The sequence below is a fragment of the Manis pentadactyla genome, assembly GCF_030020395.1.
Source record: "Manis pentadactyla isolate mManPen7 chromosome 15 unlocalized genomic scaffold, mManPen7.hap1 SUPER_15_unloc_1, whole genome shotgun sequence".
Classification (NCBI taxonomy): Eukaryota; Metazoa; Chordata; class Mammalia; order Pholidota; family Manidae; genus Manis; species Manis pentadactyla.
Genome location: NW_026644588.1, coordinates 857,941 through 879,203, shown reverse-complemented (window position 1 = coordinate 879,203; position 21,263 = coordinate 857,941). Strand labels below are relative to the sequence as shown.

Sequence of the window (21,263 nt, the reverse complement as noted above, 5' to 3'; positions counted from 1 at the left end):
AGCGATGTAGAGAAGCGGTGCATTTCTTAAGAGGAAGTAAATATAGCTCAGCTTTTGGGATTTAAAAAAAAAAGCATTTGGGTTAAATGGTGCCGCACCCCGGATTGGACACCACTGCTATTACAGACAGGAAAGGTGTCTCCTTGGACCTCCCGTTTCAAAGTAGCCCAATAGCCCAAAACCGCTTCTGTTTTCCCCTCCATGGCCCTGTCAGGAGTCATTTCCACGGAAACCAGAGGGAAAACTCCAGTTGCTTGAGGGCACTCCTACGTCACTCCTTTCACTCCACAGCCCTGTCTAGGGACAATTCTCTCTTGCCCCGACCCAACTGAGGTTCAAAGAGCCGAAGTAAAGCTTCCGCCTACAGGTATGTAAAAAGTAAATATGAGTTGTCTACAAGTGCACTCTAAGTGACATTTGATACGATGTGTCTGTCCATTTGATTTTGTAGCTTTGGGGAATATCTGAAAGAACCTTTCTAAACATTTCCTGCACCCCTGCAGTGTTCACTGCTCTTTAAGAGGAGCGAAGGCCCGTCCAGCCCTCAGAGCCTCAAGGAACCACTGCCCAGCGCCCCCCGCGGTTCCATTTGGCCTTAGTCCCCGGGCAGAGGGCGCCCAATCGTCGTTAAGGCTGATTACTGGAAGGAACTACATTACCCAGAAACCTCTGCGTCCCACAGTGACGATGCGCTCTTGGAGACGTTTCCGTAGGTGCGGAAGGCGTCTGGGCGGGACTTCCGGTATCTTCCTCGCGGCAGACATTTTGTTGGCTGTTGCCGGAACCCTCCCAACACGGGCTCGCGAGCTCTGGTTCGCTTGAGAGGTGACCGAAGCGGGAAGGCGTGGGAGGAGACCCCGTCGCCGCTACAGAGAGGTTTCCGGGTGGCAGCGCCCACGAAGACGCCGCCGCCGCCACCGCCTAGGGACCCGGGGCTCGTGACGGCTCAGTGGGGTCCGGACTGTGATGGCGGCGGCTGCCGTGACCGACCCGGCGTCGGTGGGTACTGCGGTCCTTGCCCCCGACGCGCCCCAGTCCTCATCTCCGAATCACAGAGCCCCAGTAAGAGGTTTCTGTTGTGGCCATTGCAGCCCAGGTTCCAGTGTGCTGGGCAGTAGGGTGTTTGGTGCAGTGGGTGGAGCTCCTGTTCCTAACGGCCGGTGTGATGAGACGCAGGGGAGTGTTACTAGCGGAGTGACGAGCACGAGCAAAGTGGGAGGTGCGACTGGGTTGGGAGCATTCGGGAAGCTGAGCTCCTGTCTGCAGAGAGCACAAAGTGTGAGTTGTATTTGTGCCTGGAAAGGCGGGGTGAGATCAGTACCTTCGGTGCGAGGACTCTGGGAGCTGTTGGAGGACATGATTTGTTTAACACCGGAGAATATCCCGACCTTTACTCATGAGAAAGCAGACTAGGGTGGGATGATGGGGATGGAGGCAGCAGGATTCAGAAGTGTTGTGGCGGTGGCTGTAGGCCCAGGGGTTGGTGGGGGAGAAGTCCTTTAATTCTGGAGAGAGTTTAAAGGTAGAGCCAACAGGGTTCCCAGCTCTGTCAGGTATGGTTGGGAGTGAAGGGCTTTCCAATTTTTTCCCCCTATGAGCATCTGAAAGAGTGGGAATGGGTAAATTGAAGCAGGGAGCATTTTTCAGTGGGATCGGGGATTTGAAATAAGGACGTAGTAAATCTAAGGTGTCTCCAAGTGGAGGTGTCACATGGGCATCTGGACTGCAGGTCAGGAGCTCTGTGGAGGGAGGTGGGCTGGAGATCTCTGAGGGGTGAGACCTCAGTCAGGTCAAAGCCCGGCAATCAGATTTAGAAAGGGGAAAAGCATCAAGGTTGTTACTTTATATGGCCCCTGAGGTGAGAGATTGGGGAGGTTAGGGAAGGAGCGTGTGGATATGCTGAGATTCCCGCTAGAAAGGGGGAGTCTTGGCATTTGAAAGGGTCCTGGTTGGTCTTAGCAGGAGGAAGAGGGATGTAGGGCATAAGAAGTCAGGCAGGAGATGGAGAGCAAGATGTGAGAGGTGCCCTGTGGACTCAGCAAAGGCACTGGCTGGGGACCGGAAAAATCAGCCAGGGGAGTGGAGCAGCCCGAGCTCAACCCAGGGTGCTGGTGTCTATTTCTGTAACTCCTCAGGTCAGGAGAGGGGATGAGCGTCTCTCATGAAAAGCCACAAGCAGCCTTTCCTTCAGTGGAGTGTGTACCAGGTAGGCTGGTTTGCAGAAAAGACTAGTATGTACTTCACAGGCAGGTACTTAAAAATTAACAATATGTGGATTTGATGAGTTAAGTTAATATCATTGTTTATTGATTGATGTGCTTGCGTCTAAGTATTTGATTACAATTGGAAGTCTTAAATACCACATTTTCTTCAACGCTTAAGAACAAACTCTAAATTTAAAAAACCTAACACTTCATTTACACCAAAAATATTTACAAAAGTGTTAAGCTTCTGGACAGTAAAAACTAATTCAAAGGTACTTGACACATGCTAACACATCTGGTATAAACAGCAGTCCTAGTAGGTTTGCTATTACCCCCGCTTTACAGATGAGGACAGTGAGACACAGGTGTTTGTGCATGATCACATAGCTGGTAGGAGGCAGCGCTGAGGTCTCAGTATCTAAGGTTAAACAACCTGAAGTCATCCTCCAAATGTCATAGGTTAGGGGGACAGTTCAGCCTGAGACCCCACTGTGATGACCTGCCACTCCCAGCTCCCTCTTCGTCTTCCCTCCAGGTTTCTGTGGTGGCAGAAGTGCTTATGATCCATGCACAGACGAGTACAGCCTGCGCAGGTCCTTGTTCAGCCTCCCCCTTCTCCCCATGACCTTGGCAGCCCAGTAAGGCAAAGGGTGGTGTCCAAGCAGTCTTCACCTACCCTTCTCCCTGCTGGTAGAATTTGGGGATGCTGGTGTCACTGAAGGCCTTTTGCCTTGAATTCTATTCTGGAATCAAATGGATGGGTTTCCGTTTCTAGGAGGCAATAGGACTGTGTGGAACAAGTGTCCCAGGCAAGAAACCAACATGTGCAAGTACACCACCTGAGGCTGAACTGGAGTGTTCGGGGACCCTCAGGTTTCCATTATGTCTACTGTGTTCAGGGAGCAGGGGACAGAATCCAGTTCTGAAGGGGCAGCTTGTGGAACTAGGCTTCTCGAGTGGGGGGAGCCATGGAAGGTTTGGAGCAGAGGAAGGAATGATCTCACTCTGGTATTAACTGGCTTTCTCTGGCTGCACAGTGAAGAAAAGACTATAGAGTAAGGAAGGACTGATTGCCAGTTAGACCAGAGTGGGGCGGCTGTGGGGGTGAGGTGCGGGTGCTGGGATTCTGGACGTTTTTTTTTTTTTAAGTAGGACCAGACAAGTTTTCTGATGTGGTTGATGAGAGAAGGGGAGGAGTCAAGTATGACCATAAAGTTTTTGGCCCAAGAATGTGTAAGGATGGGAAAATCCTCAACTGAGATGGTGAAATTGCTGATGGGAGTAACTTTCAGAGGTCATGTCAGGAGTTACTAGGTTTTTGCCATGTTGAATCTACAATATTCCAAAGACGTCTGATTGGGGGTTATCAAGTGGGCAGCTGGACACACAAGTTTGGAGTTCAGAGGATAGATCCAATTTGGAGACATCCACAAGGTGGCGGCCAGTGTGTGGATTAGGATAGAGCTACATCGTTAGATTTAAAGATTCATTATGTCATAATCCAGCACCATTAGGGATCTAGAAAGGAGTTTGGCACAGCAGAGTATGCATAGGAGTCACCTAAGAGGTGAGAAAGAGATTAGTGTCCATGGTGGTGGGGCCTTCCAGGGAGAGTGGACATGAGACAGATGCTGGCATGCGGTAGTAATAGAGATAAACTGAAAGGCTAAAGCTGGTGCTTGTCCTCTCTCTGTGCTTCCCAGGCTCTTGGCAGTGACTTCTGGTATGAGCTGGGGAGTTTTTAGGCAAGCTGGTATATTAGCTCAGGGGCAAATAATATCAGTTGGCAGAATCACTATGCTTGAGGTAGAAGGCCAGTGGGTGTGGGCTTTGAATGAAAGTTTAGTGTTAATTCTGTGACTAATGAGGCTGTAACAGCCTCAGTGTGCAGCAGCAAATGGAAAAGGTTTGGATTTATCTGATAGCTCCATGTGGTTCTGGATTGCTGAAGTTTGAATCAAGCAATAGGGCCAGGAAGGGAGGATTTAATAGCTGGCTTCAGAGATACCCATGGCAGGGGGTCAGATGTGATCCTGGATGAATTAATCAAGCATTCTCTGGATGCTGTGTATAGATCTGCACGTGGGAGATACCTGTATTGTGGATGTCCATAGAGAGGTGTGATCCAAAGAGTGATAGTTCATGGAGACAAAATCTGAATCTGCCTTACTTAAATTTGTGTATAAGAGGTGAAATACTTGACTGCATACCAGGCCCAGACTATATAGTGTCTGTTTGTCCACCTGCCTCTTGTTCTAGGCTGGACAGAAGATTAATGGGAAATGGGGATGAAGCTGACAGCAATCATCAGGGCCTAGGACCTTGTCTGAGCTGGGGAGCCAGGGAGGAAAGTAAGTATGTGGTAGATAGACCATGAGTCCTGGAGAGAGCTGCTCCCCCTGTGCTCCACTGCCCAAGTCACACAGGGTCATGTGATTTTTGAGGATGTGTTTGTGTACTTCTGGGTTGAGTGGACGATGCATGACAGTGCTGAGCCTTGTATCGATGCAGTGCTCTCTGCTCTGCACTGAATATTGGATTCCTGCTTACAGCCCCACATGCCCGTTTTCTGGGCTGCTTTTTTACCTTCAGAGTTTGCTATTGGTGGACCATGGGTACTGCTATTTCCCCTCACTCCCTCCTGTGGGTTCTCTGAGTGCCAGGGCTCAGCTGTGTGTTCTCTCTCCTACACTCCCTGTGCTCCCCAGATCCTTCTACCCTGAAAGTTTGAGGGTCAGAAGGCTTCTGATCAACCCAGTAGTTGCTACCCTGCTTGGCCTCTCCTTGGCTGGATGGCTCTGTCCACATTCATGATACCTCTATTCTCTGGATTCTGGTCCCTTCCTTTAATTAACATTTCCTTGGTCCTACCTGGTTCATGAATTGCAGTCGTCATTGCTTGTGGGGCCCACTGGGTTGTTGGTACAAGTAATTTCTGATGTTCACTTGTAATATTCAGTTCTCTTAATCTCTCATGGGTGGACTGCTCTGGGACACTGATTTCCCACTCACTTGCCTTGTCTTTCCTCTGTGACTTATCTTCCAGATCCTCTGTGGTTGCTGAACTGTAGCTGGGGACAAAGGTCTGTGTGCATGACTGAAAGACCATGACTCTAGCCATGGCAGGACGGGCTTGGACAGGCCCTGGTGAGTGGGAGCTTTGGGAGGGTGTGGCTTCAGGGCTGGGTTCATATGGCACCAAAACCTGTCCTATGCCCACTTCTGTTTAGTGCCCAAGTTCTAGGCTGTATCTCATTTCTGTATTGTCCTCACCATTCTGGGTACTACATACTTGTCATTCCTAGTCTCATCTCTGACCCAGGACTGTCCATCCCAATTTACTAGTACTCTAAACTGTCCCCTCTGCAGTGCTATCCTATGTTGGACAATGATAATGTGTCATGAGACATACACATAGTTTTTGAATACCAGTTACTCATTTTAAATCATATTTCACTGATTCTGGACATACATTTCTGTATACTTCCTCCAAGAGCCATGGCTCTTCTAAATTTCACTTGCAGAGGAGGTCCTGCCTACCTCTTATCCCTGAGCTACATCCCATCCCTTGTCTTCATCCCTTGTGAGGCCTTCCCCATTCTGTGACCCTTAGAGCCCAGTACTGCACACCAGCTCTTTCTTTAACCTGATCCCAGATGATTCTTCATCCCAACAATCCCATGTACTTAATCCTGGGTATGGTAGACAAATTTGTGAGGGGATTGCCCCCTCCCATCAAACTGAACTTTCACATCGGCATTTTTTTCTTCCTTTAGATGGTTGGCATGGAGTGGAGGGTGAAGAAGCATCTTCAGAGCAAAGCATTACTGTAGGAGTGTCACACATTAGTACTTCTGAGCCAGGTTCGCCGACCCATACAGCTCACCCCTGTGACATAGGTGGCCCTAAGACCTTGAAAGATATTTTGCACCTAGATGAACACCAGGAAACACGCCATGGACTGAAACCTTACACATGTGGGATATGCAGTAGACAATTCTGGTTCAGTGCTAACTTTCACCAGCACCAGAGGCAGTGCAATGTTGAGAAATCCTTAAGAAACAAAGGCAAGACTTCATTTGTGAAGAATCTTAGAGTTTGTGAAGGACCTCACTTGTCAGAGAAGCCCTTTACATGTAAGGAGGATCAGAAGGATTTCCAGGCCAGTTTGGACAGTCACCAACAAAAGGCCACCCACAGGAAGAGGAAGACAAGGAGCACTGAGAGTGGGGAGGCCTTTCACATTGGACATATGCATTACAAGTGCAGTGAGTGTGGGAAAGCCTTCAACCGCAAAGACACACTTGTCCAGCACCAGAGAATCCACACTGGAGAAAGGCCTTATGAGTGCAGTGAATGTGGGAAATCCTTCAATCGCAAAGCCACACTAGTCCAGCACCAGAGAATCCATACCGGGGAGAGGCCATATGAATGCAGTGAATGTGGGAAAGCCTTTAGCCGCAAAGACAACCTTACTCAGCACAAAAGAATTCACACAGGAGAAATGCCTTATAAGTGTGGCGAATGTGGAAAATATTTTAGCCATCACTCCAACCTAATTGTACACCAGAGAGTTCACAATGGAGCAAGGCCCTATAAGTGCAGCAATTGTGGGAAAGTCTTCCGACACAAATCCACACTTGTTCAGCATGAGAGTATCCATACTGGAGAAAATCCTTATGTATGCAGTGATTGTGGGAAATCCTTTGGTCACAAATACACCCTCATTAAACACCAGAGAATTCACACTGAGGCAAGACCTTTTGAGTGCATTGAATGTGGAAAATTCTTTAGTCGAAGCTCTGATTTTATTGCACACCAGAGAGTTCACACAGGGGAAAGGCCTTTTGTGTGCAGCAAGTGTGGGAAAGATTTCATCAGAACCTCCCACCTTGTTCGGCACCAAAAAGTTCACACTGGAGAGAGGCCATATGAGTGCAATGAATGTGGGAAAGCTTATAGTTTAAGCTCCCATCTCATTCGACACCAAAAAGTTCACAATGCAGGGAGGCTTTAGGAGTGCTTTTAACCCACAGGACTCATGGAGAGTTATTCTGTGGTTACTCGTTGAGGAGGAGACATCCATCAGGTGTTGAACCTCGTATATCTGAACATAAACCCTAGAGAGAGATCTTAGGAATGCCAGTTACAAGGGAAGCTGTCAGGGGCTGTGTGGCCGCCTCAGGTTCCTTGCCAGATTTATCGCTGTCGATGCCTATGGCTGAAACTATCTCAACTCTACCAGCTTAGTTACCCTAATATCCTCAGAGAAGACAGCCTTGTACTGTTTCTCCAACTGAGGAGGGAATTAGAAGAAACCCGAGTTAAATGGCAGTCCTTACTCCCTCCCCACTGACTGGTACAGGTATGGACAGGAACCACTTTTAGCTACGAGGACCTGAGCTGTGTTTGGTAGCTTACAGAAAAGGTTTTATTCATGGATATTGTTGGTCTCCCAAAGGTTTTATTCATGGATATTGTTGGTCTCCCTTGATACATGTGACAGATTTTTCCAGCCTCCAAGTCACCCAGCCTGAAGAACTGCTTGCCTCACATTTCTCTGCTTTGTGTAATAATAAAGACATTATTTAAGCTACTTTTAATCTGGGAGGTTCTTTTTACTGTTTAGAGTGGTTTGAAAACAATTAGGTTCTGCCAAACTGAAGAGGTAAACAGTGTTTGGGGGGGCCTGCGACCTTGTGTGCCTCATGGAATAGGCTGGCAGGGAACAGTTTTCAGTTCAGTTTTGAGGTTAATTTCCATTGCTGACAAAAGCTGCTTAGGTGAGAATAAAGGGCTTTATGGGCCTGCTTTTGTCTGGATTTAAGAGTTGAGGGCTCAGGCATCACACTGAGGTGATGGTACTGTTATGACAACCTGCAGTATGATTTGGAGCAACGTGGATTGAGTGTCCTGTTTACAGTTTGCATCCCATATCCACCAGCACTGAGGGGAAGCTCTTCCTCAGGTCCTGCCAAGTGCCAGACACCTGAAGGCTGGGATCTTGTACACAAGTCACTGGCTCTAAGACCTACTGTGTCCAGGAAGGAAACAAAATTGGTACAGAAACTCTGGGTGTATTTGGGACTGGGGAGACTGCAGCCTACAAGAGTGGGTGTGCCTATTGTAAGCATGTCCACAAACATGCCAGTCACTGGCTGTACAGTATCCAGGCATATGGAAATCTCAGGACTTTCAGGACTGTGTCACTCTTAACGCCCAAGGTCAGAGGCAGAGCGAATAATGTAGTTTTCCTCAATTCCTATGCCTCCCTGGGCTCTTAACCTCAATGTCTTTGCTTCATGGGCAAGAACTCTGGGACTGAGAACAAAGAGATACTGTGATCCAAGGATGGAGATTTATGACCAGCCAGGGATCCTGGTGACTCACTTAAAACAGCATTCATTTTTTGCCGGTGTTTCTTGCTACTGAGGAAGAAGTTCTCTTCACAAGGTGCTTGGCCTGAAATGGTAGAGTCATGGGTTAATGCTCAATATTCAGGTTTTCCAGTAAAAATGGAAGGCCCAGATTTTTAAGTGGGACCACTTTATATAGATTGATTGAGGCATAGTTAACGTGCAATATACTGCACATACAGTGTGCACTTTGGTAAACCTAAACTTACATATACATGTAGGAAATAATCACCCATGTCATGATATCACATGACCCACAAAACTAATCTGCCCCTTCATAATCCCTCTCAATGCCTTTCCTAATACTTCCCCTCCCTTCCCTTGGCAACCATTGATTTATTTGCAATATAAACTTGTCTTTAAGGCTTTTAAGTGGAACCTTAAAAGTTAATTTGTGTCAGTTTTTTCATGCAGCATAATTAGTTTGAGAGTCACCCATGTGTGTATGAATAGGTCATTCTCTTTATTGCTAAGTAATATTCTGCATGACAATACCATGATTTATCCATTTATCTTAATTAGCATCTGGGTTTTCCCCAAATTCTAAATACTAGAAATAAAGCTGTTGCAGATATTCATGTGCAAGTCTTTGTATGGACATTTAGCTGAACATGTGTCCTATTTCTTCTTACTGATTGTAGTAAGAAGTGACCCAAGACTTGATGATTTGAGAAGTTAGCTCATCTTAGATGCTTATTGAGATTAAGAAATTCATGGTCAGGAAAGCCTGTTCTAAAGAAATAGGGGAGTGGCTACACAACCTTTTGTATAGTACCTCAGCAACACCAAAAGATCAGAGTATTCAGTCACAAAAATCTCTTTGAGGTTCCCTCAGCATAACCAAAGTTTCTAGGAAGCATAAAGTTGTCCCTCAACCATCTCAGCAAAAGCCAAAAATAGGAGATTATCTAGGAAAAAAATCTGTGGACTAATCTCATGGAGTGAATCTGGCATAGACAGGAAACACAGAGTTCTTGTAAATTTTATTGTAGAAAAAAGATCTTTGGTCTAAAGGGACAATGAGGGCAGGAAGGTAAATTGTGTAGGACGACCTCCAGTATTCTACACATAGGAAACTGGCTGAAGAAACAACTGCAAGCCCTTGTTACCTTTCAGGAAAAAGGAATGTGGACTCATAATAGAACCCAGAGTACAGAGCTGTGATGCCAGTGGCAGAGCTCTGAACCATAGATGATTTTCCCAGGCCTTAATTCCTAATGCAGTTTTTCAAGCTTGATATCAAAATTTCTAAGGACTGGTGGCTCTTTTTTTCTTCCATTTTCTCCCCATTTGAAACAATGAATGAATATAACTTATCCTAGGTCTGTTCCACCATTTTAGAAGAAGAAAGCTTGTTTTTTAGTTTCATAGATCTGTGGGTGCAGAGGATTTGTGCCTGGGTGGGTCATACCCCGAGACTCACCCATATCTGTTACTCTTGATCACTTAGAAAAGTATCTGGAACACAGTAGTTGCCTACTACGTGCGTGTTAAAGCAAAACACTGGATTCAGAAGAATTTTATTTTGAAATACACGTTACCTTCTATCTCACTTGCCCTCCTGTCTTAGGTAGTCACTGTCTTCCCTCCTGTGATAAAATACACTCACCAAAGTCCTCTGGCTGTAAACCATTCTTGCTCAGAGGATGTGTTATTTCATTCCCTCTGCTCCCATCCAGAGGGTCTTATGTTCATCAAAAATCAGTTGATTTCTTCCCCAAAGTCTTAATTCTAGTTTCTCTTCTTAATTTTAATTATGTCACTTGCTTAACACAATATATACCAGAGGAATATGATTGCAAATTAAAGTTGTTATTTAAAAGATTCTTCATTTCAAAGCTCTGTAAAACATTTTTAAAATTAGGTCCTTACAAGAAAATTCTGAGTTAAAAGTGGGTGTTAAAAAGATAAATGATAAGAAATAACACATATTTATAATATTCTGTACTCAGAGTATTTTGAAATGTTTAGACTTCTTAAATAGTAATTGTGTTACTGCTCTTTAGCAACACCAAGGATGATACAAAATATCAGGATCCATAATAAAAATTTGAATGTATAAGCAATTATGGAAGATTATGTACCTTAGTTGTGAAAAATCTATTCTCATTTAATGTTTAATTTTTATTTTCATTATCATAGATGAGCACTTAATATGTATGTTCTCCTAGAATACTTGTTTATAAAAATTTGTTCAATTCTTTGTCTTTTATCAAACTGATGAATACTGGTCCTGAAAATTGTCAGGACAGCTTCCTCTGTTAATAGAATTTATATATTAAATATTTTAGTTGTGTTGCATTAAAAAATCTCTTTTAGTATCTTTTTTTTTAAGATGAAAAATTTTTTTGCCTCTTTTCTTTTTGGTATCATTAAGCATGTGGTTACTAGATTCCCCCCATTAAGTCCCCAGCACATACCCCATTACAATCACTGTCCATCAGCATAGTAAGATGCTATAGAGTCAATACTTGTCTTCTCTGGGCTATACTGCCTTCCCCATGCCCCCCCAACATTATGTGTGCTAATCGTAATTCCCCTTATTCCCCTTCTCTCTCCCTTCGCACCCACCCTCCCCAGTCCCTTTCCCTTTGGTAACTGTTAGTCCATTCTTGGGTTCTGTGAGTCTGCTGCTGTTTTGTTCCTTCAATTTTTGCTGTGTTCTTATGCTCCACAGATGAGTGAAGTCATTCGGTACTTGTCTTTCTCCACCTGGCTTATTTCACTGAGCATAATACCCTCTAGCTCCATCCATGTTGTTGCAAATGGTAGGATTTGTTTTCTTCTTATGGCTGAATAATATTCCCTTGTGTATATATACCACATCTTTATCCATTCATCTACTGATGGACACTTAAGTTGCTTCCTTTTCTTGGCTATTGTGAATAGTGTTGCGATCAACATAGGGGTGCATATGTCTTTGGTATCCTTTCTTACAATATATTGTGAACCAAAATATGTCAAAATTGTTTTATGGTAGAACTGGGCTCAGGCAGCTATCAGGTAGAATTCTTCCATGAAGAAAGATACTCTTCCATCAGCTCATTAGTTACCCAGAAAGGGAGTAGACAGTCTGTGCAGAAAAGGAAAAATCAATGCTTGGTACCATCCCCTTTATTAATGAATCTTGAGATTTTTTTCTTGAAATGTTCTAAGCTTGTCAATGTTGGATTATTATTTTTATATCAGTAGGGACATATGACTTTATCTTGATGTGTTTCAGTTCATTCATAAGATACTTATCTTTCACAGTAAGAAACCTCTTCAAATCTATGCCAGGCTGCTTTAAATATGACCATGTGTTTTATTATTTTTGTTACCTTTGCTACTGTCTTGTTTGAAAAAGTTTCATCCTCATCTTGTAAATTTTCTGTCCCAGACTTGAGAGCAAGCTTCTTTTTCAAAAAGCTCTGGTTCCTTTTATGAGCAAATCATGTGTGGAGTTGACAGCCTGAGTATAAGAGTGCTCATTACAACTAAACCCTCTCTGTGGAAAGATTTGTAAAAAATGTATTTGTCAAATACACTATTATGACTACACACTGATTCTTCAAAACAAATTTAGCAATATAATGGTTTTACATGACTTCATGGGTTTTTTGTTGCTGTTGTTATCATTAATCTACAATTACATGATGAACATTATGTTTACTAGGCTCCCCCCTTCACCAAGTCCCCCCCCACCCCATTACAGTCACTGTCCATCAGCATAGTAAGATGCTATAGAATCACTGCTTGTCTTCTCTGTGTTGCACAGCCCTCCCCATGCCCCCCATGTACTATACATGCTAATCGTAATGCCCCCTTTCTTTTTCCCCGCCTTTGTCCTTCCCACCCATCCTCCCCAGTTCCTTTCCCTTTGGTAACTGTTAGTCCATTGACTTCATGGTTTTTACATTTATATTTTATTATTGCTGAAAACCTAATTTCCCAGTGATACTGTTATTATTTAATTGTATCTTTTAAAACAATTGCAATATTTTTTGTGATTAAAGACTACAGTTTAAGAATTTTATTTTGTCAGAGTGTTGTCTTTGATCTAGATCCCACTTGAGAGATTTGGTTAAAACTCGGGTGTTTTAAAGTAACTTAAAAACGACTTATCTCTGCATTACACCACCAACTCTACCAATCTACTTCATGTTGGATCCATTTCCTTTTCAGTCCTGTAGATACTTTAAATTATTTAATTCAGTGTTGTGGCTGTTCCTGAGTCAATACTAATGCAAGATTATTCAAGAGAATTCTGTTTTTCCCTCCACTCTGTTCACTTCTGTCCTCCACCTATAACCATTACATGGGTTTAGTTCTTCAACTGTTTTATTTTAAAATATATCCTTCCTCAGACAAGTAGTGATTTTACAGCATCTTACTACACTGTTGGACAGTGACTGTGAAGGGGTATGTGGGGGGGACTTGGTGAAGGGGGGAGCCTAGTAAACATAATGTTCTTCATGTAATTGTAGATTAATGATACCAAAATATATTTATATATATATCCTTCCTCTTTTTAAGAAAAGTGTAGTATGTTATATATACACTCTGTACCCTGATTTCTTTTTGCAGTTAAAATACATTCTGGTGATAACTCCATAGCAGTGTACAGAGAATTTCCACATTCAATTGTTACAGCTGTGGAGTTTGATAGTCTGAGTGTATGGCAGAGTGCATCATCTCTTGGTACCCTCTTAATGTTTACATTGTTTTCATAATAACTGTGCCTTTTTTTTTTAACAAAAGCATATGCTTTATAAAGCATAAAGTGCTTTAATAAAGAGCCTTTGTTTTCATAAAGACATTTTCAGGTTTTAAAAATCATGGTAAAATACACATAACAAAATATGATATTAACCATTTAAAAATGTATTGTTCAGTGGTGTTAAATACATTCATATTGCTGTGCACCACATAATCAGTACCATTCCCCCACAGAACTCTCGTCATCTTGCAGAACTGAAATTCTGTCCCCATAAAATGACAACTCCCATTTCCTCCACCCCCCAGCTCCTGGCACAAACCATTTTGCTTTCTGTCTGTCTGGTTTGACTACTCTAGATACATTACAGAGGTAGAATAATACTTTGTCTTCTTGTGATTGGTTGATTTTACTTAGTATGATATACTCAATGTTCATCCATCAGTAGCATGTGTCAGAATTTTCTTCCTTTTTAAACAATGATATTCCATTCTACTTGTATACCACATTTGGTTTATCCACTCACCTGCCAATAAACTCTTGGGTTGCTTCCATTTTTTGGCTATTGTGAATAATGCTGCTGTGAACGTGGATGTACAGTTCCCCCTTTGAGATCCTGCCCTCCTCTTTGGGGTATATGCTCAAACGTGGTTTGCTAGACCGTGTGGTGAGCCTGTGATCTGAGGAACCGCCCCTCTGCGTTCCACAGCAGCTGTGCTTTCACTTTCCCTCCGGCTGCAGAAGGCTACCAATTTCTCCAGTTTACCAACTCTTGTTTTTTGTTTTTAATATTATCTTAGACACCTTAGTGAGTATGAAGTGGTCTCCTGGTCTCAGTTTGTGGGAAAATATATCAGGTTAAGCATTACACTTTTCTGGGAATAAGATTTAATATATTTCCTTCTTTGCTAGACTCTTCTGACTCTGATTAAAAACTATCCCTTAGATTGGGTGACTATCTTCCTCTGATGAAAGTTGGAATCCTGGGAAACTCCTTACTTTCTTTTTCTATCTTCACTTTGGTCGCTGGAGAAAATCAGACCCACAAACCAAGTCATCAGTCACCTTGTCATAGCCAACTGCTTCATTTTCTCGAAATGGATTCTCTCAAGAAATGGCAGCTTTTGCACCAAAATACTTCCTGGATGGTGCTGGGTGTAAACTTGTTTTCTATTTCCATAGAGTGGCCAGATGGGTTTCCCTCAGCACTACCTGCCTCCCTGGTGGCTCCCAGCCTTCGAGTGTGGCCCCAGTAGCTTTAAGAGGGAGAAACTCAGGATTAGAATACTAAAGTACATTGACTTCTGCTGTTCCTTTTGTTGAATACTGAATCACCAAGTAAATATACATGTTGCTACAAAGGTGTGGCCCAAGCAACAGCAAAAATATGTTTGGAAGAAATATTTAAATACTGTTCTGGGCCCACTGCAAAGTTACACGCTCACTGCTTGCAGACATAGTATTTTTGATCAACTGTGTGTTTGGTTCCCATGACCAGTGGCTCCATCATCCTCATCCTGCACAGGCACAAGCAGGGCCCAAAATACTCTCAGAGCCACATCCTCTCCCTGAGACCTTCCCACAGAGCCAGAGCCACCCAAGCCGTCCCGATTTTCGTGAGCACTTTTATTTTATTCTCTCTCCTCCATGTTGACTTTCTGTGTAACCCTAAGTATGAATCCAGCCCAGTGGCTGGTCAGCACCTCTGTGGCTTTATGTTTCCAAACACTGAGCCCCTTTGTGTTCATCGCTCATGACACGTGAGCCTCTGTGCTATTCTTTGCCTGCTGGGAAAGATTACTTTTTTTCTTAATGTGGAGTAATAACACAGCTGTCCTCAACAGGGCACTAAGTTACCCATTTCTTCCTTTATTCATATGCAAGTGTCTACTACCAGAGTAACCAAATACAAAGGGTTAGTTTCTCCCTGAGTGGGTGTCTGCTCACAGGGGGTTTACCTCTTGGTGAGCCCCAGCTCTTGGGAGAATCAGCTCTGGGTGGGCTCCACTTGCAGGGATTGCCCACTCCCAGTTCAGCAACCAGTGCTCATCAGCTGTTTGAAGTGTTCACATGAGGATTAGCGATTTAGAAGACTCAGCTAAGCCGGATTGTAAGAAAGGAAAGTTTGTTACTTGCAGCAAGTAAGGAAAACACTGGGGTTACCCCCAAAGCACCGTCCCCCGGAACTCAGCACAAGGCTGCTCCTTCAAAGGCACAAATAACTCATTACAAGTCTGGCTGGTACATAAATTAAGCAAATGAGGTGAAAACCCAGTACACATCTGATTGGTGTTCAGAAGAGAGAAGGATCCTGACTGGCCCAAACTCAGCCCTTGGCAAAGGTTTGGTGGGGGGTGAAGGATGGGGGATGAGGAGGAGAGGTTGCTGGGGAGATGGGTACACATATCAGTAACTGGAAAGCAGTAGTAAAACCTCTTTGGGGAGTTGCAATACTTAACAGGTCTGCACCCCCAGGCCTTAGTCCCATTCCTAAAGAATCCTTAAAAGGGAGAACCCCCAACCTTTCGGGCGCTCCTCTCTCTGAGGTTGCCCACACTTTCTAAGTGTGTAGCCTTTTAATCTTAAACTTTCTCCAGTCTTTCAGGGACACCTCTCTCGCTGAGGTGGCCACACTTTTTCTCTCTTTAAGTAACTTTAAATAAAACTTTCACTCTGCTTCACTACTTGTGTCTCTGCCCTTCAATTCTTTGTTGCAGTGGGGACAAGGTCCGAGGAAAACACACACGCTCCCCCACCAGAATGATAGAATTACCATACATAACTTGAACAACATATGTATTAATTACTAGGGGACAAATTAATGTTTTTTTTAATACAAACAACACATTTATTTAGAAAAATAAACTGAAAATGCCGTTTGGTACATTTTCCCATGAAGCATAGATAAATGGCTATAAAAAACTATTATATGTCAAATACAAATTACAAATGATATTTTTAATTAAGAGAACAAGTGGATGTCTGACAAATGTTTGGGGTACAGTTCACTGTATTTGACTTCTTGGCTATTATGATATAAAATGATCTTCACTAAAAAAACCTCTAGATCTCTTTTTCATTCATTTGACCACACGGATGCTTTTTCATCATTATTCTGTACTTGTTTATTAATCTGAAACAAGTTCATTTTTTACTAGATAACTGATTTTTTATAGGAGAATGAGAAATTAATATTTGGAGATTTTTTAATGTTTCCTTTTTAGACTATTCAAAGAAACTGCTTGTTGTGGTCTCAAAACTCCTGGGACCATCTGTGCAAATAACAGCACACATCCTTACCCTGAATGGAAGTGGCAGTGCAAACATCGGAAGTGCACTGAGAAATAATCAGTGAGAACTGACCTCCCCCCTCTCCCAACCAATATGGGGTGAAGGACTGAGTGCAGAAACTTTTCAAGCAATTGACAACAATGGTGTCGTTCCATTATGGCTTTGAGGGTCTACACGAGCCTGCAAACATCCTCTGCAAACAGCAACATTGTGTCCTAGCGCTGCACATCGCTGCAATGCTCCTCTGTTGTTTTCTTCTTGTCTACATATTTTGAGATGCTGAGTAATTCTGGCTAGAGATACCTCTCTCTATACTTTCACCTTCCTAAAAGATAAATCAATTTATAATTTAGTAGCTTAATAGCTGAATATATATTTTCTTGGATTCACACTGTGGGAGTATTTATTCCCATGGTTGAAATAAGATGGGTTTGGTTTGGTTTTGGTTTTGGTTTTTGTTATTATGGGCTTGTTTGTTTAGTCCTACTTGTCATCTATTTCTTTTTTTTAAATCTTGGTAATTTCTGAGTGAAGAGATTTAAGGCTGTGGCTTTTTTTCCCCCAGGGCTCTGCCCATGGCTGTCAGACTAGAGGCAGATGATTTTATGCAGACCATATCAGTGATTATTTGTGCTCCAAAGTTGAGGGATTTGCTGCTCTGTGATGGACGGGTTCCTTGTTACTTCCAAATTAGATCTGGCCTCAAGAAGTCATAATGATGAATCTGAAGTGAGAGAAATGAGCTGACATACCTCCAAATAAAGATGTTCTATCCAACCAGAAGGGGCTTGAAGGTGATCAAGATAGCCTTAATGATGTTCCCTTCAGCTTGATGAGACTTGATACAGGTTTCTTCTCGACTGTAGACTCTAACCTCCTGTTTTTATTTTTTCAGTTACGTTAGAAAACTCTTTCTCTGCCCTCTGAGATGTAAACCTTTTCTCAGCTTCTTGCCAGTTTTCCAGCCCAGGAATATCTTTTTTTTTTTTTTTTTTGAGAGGGCATCTCTCATATTTATTGATCAAATGGTTGTTAACAACAATAAAATTCTGTATCGGGGACTCAATGCACAATCATTGATCAACCCCAAGCCTAATTCTCAACAGTCTCCAATCTTCTGAAACATAACGAACAAGTTCTTACATGGTGAACAAATTCTTACATAGTGAATAAGTTTTTACATGGTGAACAGTGCAAGGGCAGTCATCACAGAAACTTTCAGTTTTGATCACGCATTATGAACTATAAACAATCAGGTCAAATATGAATATTCATTTGATTTTTATACTTGATTTATATGTGAATCCCACATTTCTCCCTTATTATTATTATTATTATTTTTTTAATAAAATGCTGAAGTGTTAGGTAGATGCAAGATAAAGGTAGAAAACATAGTTTAGTGCTGTAAGAGGGCCAATGTAGATGATCAGGTGTGTGCCTGTAGACTATGTGTTAATCCAAGCTAGACAAGGGCAACAAAACATCCACGGATGCAGAAGATTTCTCTCAAAACAGGGGGGGTGAGGTTCTAAGCCTCACCTCTGTTGATCCCCAATTTCTCACCTGATGACCCCCCTGTGACTGTGCCTGTCTTAGGTTGTTCCTCCCTTGAGGAATCTTACCCGTCTCTGGCTAACCAGTCATCTTCCGGCAGCCCAGGAATATCTTGACAAATTAATGTTTTAAGTCCCTTGTAATATCCAGGAGGAAGAAAAAAAGCCATCTGTAACTTTGTGCTCTAACATGTTAAGTAAGTGTTAAAAAAGTGATTTTTTAGCTTTAACAATACAAAAATAAAATAAGGGTATATATTTGCAAAACTGAAAGGAAAAATTGAATTAGAAATAACTAACCAATAGAATGTTTTTTAAAAGTCTTTTTAAAGAATGAGATAAAGAGCAAGGGTTCGGAAAGAAATCCAAAAACTAAAAGGATATATTTAAACCCAAATATATCAACGATTACATTAAATGGTATGGAATAAATATTCAAAGTAGCTATCAATACTTTTTGATGGCCCTAAACTCCCTTGGCAAGCGCTTTAATTTTCATCAATAAATTTTGAGGACAAGTTTTTCATTTCTATTCAAGGAACAATTAACATTATGTGGCATTCCCCACCACCCCCACCTCCAGCAGTGGGACAGGAAACAGGAGAACACGTTCTGGGTTTGACTGGCAGGAAAGCCAGGATCTTAGGCCAAAGGGGAGCAGGGCCCACAGCCCACATGCCGGAGGCCTGTTAAGGGTCGGGACGTCATTGTGATCTGCAGCATATTTTTACCCGGTAATCTCCATGTCAGCAGCATACCCTCAGGAGGAAGGAAGGAGGGTAAAGACGGTACAAAGGGGCAGGTAACACAGGCAGGGTGGTAATAATGATCACGATAGCTGACAATGTACCAAACACGGCCACAGGCACTTTACGACTCTTGAATCTGTACAACCCAGTGAGGTGGTTCTGTCCACACTCTTGTTCCATAGATGAGTCTCCGAGGCTTCCCTGGTTAGCAGATCCCCCAGTGAGTGCGCAGGGGAGGAAACCTGGAGGTCCTGGAGTTGCCCTGGGTCCTTCCTGGTAAGAGGTGCAGCTGCAGATGTTGCAGATTCACACGTCTAACCGCTGCTCCACAAGGCTTCCAGTCCTCCGCCCGTATTCCTGGCAGGCCCAAGGGAAAGAGGGCCTTAGAAATGTAACTACCCAAGTGACCGTATCATGGGGTCAATAAGCAGGTCTGCCTGTTCTATGTTCCAGGAATTGAAGCCTTTGGCTTCACTTACTCAACATCTGTTTGCTGGGTGCTGATGGGGAAATCTATCAGGTAATAGGCCGAGCCCCACAGGCCCAGTGCCGGGGTTCTTGTTCAAGGGGTCGAAGAATGAACTTCGCCCACACTCAAAGGAGAGCGAGTGGGGAGGCTTTTATGAGAGCTCCTGGCTCGCGCCGGGAGGGGACGGTGGCGCGCTGTCTAGGGGGGTTGTAGGCTGTCGAGAGACAGAGGACTAGGGATGCAGACTGGCCAGATGGTCCCAGAATGTTTATTTTTGAAGAGATGCCAAGTTTTTTATCAGTGGGTTATTTTGCACAACAAGAAATTCACTGCTCTGATTCTCAGGATAGCCGCCTTCTGATCAGGGAGCATATCCGTTCCCACTGCCTGCCGTAGTGGGCCTGGGAGAGTCCTGGCTTGTCACTACTGTGCCTGCGTCATATAATGCTGTCCCTTCCCGCTGCTGAAGGTACCCTGGACTTGAGACAGTAAATTACACGGTCATCCTAAGGTTAAGAAGAGTGTTTGGGGATCAGATTATAAATGTGGACTTGGCGAGGTTCTTCTCTGCTGCGCCTTTGCACCTTCATCTGTAAATGGAGAACGCTGCCCGGAGGGTGGTGGTGAGGGTTAAATCAGGGTCTGCGCCGGGCCCCGTGTCCGGCTCCGGAGGCTCGGCAGCCGTGGTTAGTTCCAGGATTGCGATCACGGCTCGGGACAGCCCTCCTGGACTTAAATCACAACTCCTTCACTTTGGGCAGAGTGACCTGAAACAATTTTCTTGTCCTTAGTTCCTGGGCATTACAATCCGCACACATAATGCAGGGGGGGCGCGGGGAAGGCAGCACAGCACGGAGAAGACAAGGAGGGGCTCTACAGCATCTCGCTGCGCTGATGGACAGAGACTGTAATGGGGTATCTCGGGGGGACTTGATAACAGGGAGAAATCTAGTAACCATAATGTCACTTATGTAATTGTATATTAATGATACCAAAATTTTTTTAAAGATATAGAAATACGAAAAATAACAAAGAAAGACTGCCTGCCTCACTTCCAAGAAGGGCTGAGTTATTGTTTCTTTGATTAAAAATGCAATCTTAGCTTTAAGACAGAATTTTTCCTAAATAAGCTGGGCCTTTGAGCAGGTGCTAAAGTCAGCCTTACCAAGGCACTGATCTGACTGACACCGTGAAGACACAGGCTATGCTGAGGTACTTTTCTTTACCTGGGGAGTATTCACACTTCCAGGCCAAGTTGCTCCTGGCTTTTTAGTTTTAACTGATCTCACTGAAGAATGCTTATGTTCCTAGTTTGATATTTTTACTTTAGAGAATTAATGTGACTCTGGCTTGGCTTAACTGTTTAACATGGAGCTTTGGTGTAGGGGTCTTTTTCCGGAGGCCCTCGCCCTGCTCTGACTACACCCACAGTCCCTGTCTCAGGCCCACGGACACAACGGCTCCCTCCTGAGGACTGAGGGGGGAGCGGTCATCTCTGGGATTCACCCCGTTATCCCATTATGCAGCTGTCCTGCCAGCTCTGCCCCCTGACATGTCCCAGGCCACCCTTCCTGCACCACCTCCAGCACCACCGCCCCAGGCCAGCCCGTGGCGTTCACACTCCTGGAGCACAGTGGCCCCCGCCCCCTCCTGTAACTCTTCCCCCGGCGATCCACTCTCCTCACAGAAGCCAGAGAGAGATTGGGAGACAAAGTAGATCATGCCCTGCCTGGCCACACCACTCCCTCAGCCTCCCAGAAACAGAGGAATAAAATTTAAAGGGTGTCGCCATAAGGACGTGGTCAGAGGGAAACATCGTGTGATTCCCGATATGACCCACTGAGGACAAGCGGCACTTCAGCTTTCTCTCGGCCAAAACCGAGAC

General features: G+C 43.9%; 1 protein-coding gene across 1 annotated transcript; it reads left to right on the top strand.

Annotated features, from left to right (window-relative positions):
• Positions 1 to 765: 765 nt before the first annotated feature.
• On the top strand, positions 766 to 7,800 carry ZNF134 (zinc finger protein 134). Its single transcript, XM_057496542.1, has 3 exons — positions 766 to 999; positions 5,981 to 7,632; positions 7,666 to 7,800. Exon 2 carries the CDS (start codon positions 6,457 to 6,459, stop codon positions 7,219 to 7,221), a length of 765 nt encoding a protein of 254 aa, XP_057352525.1. The 5' UTR covers positions 766 to 999; positions 5,981 to 6,456; the 3' UTR covers positions 7,222 to 7,632; positions 7,666 to 7,800.
• The last annotated feature ends 13,463 nt before the right edge of the window (positions 7,801 to 21,263 follow it).

What these genes read in the sequence shown, in the direction of transcription:
- ZNF134 (XM_057496542.1), top strand. Translation starts at nt 6,457, where the DNA reads ATGCATTACAAGTGCAGTGAGTGTGGGAAAGCCTTCAACCGCAAAGAC.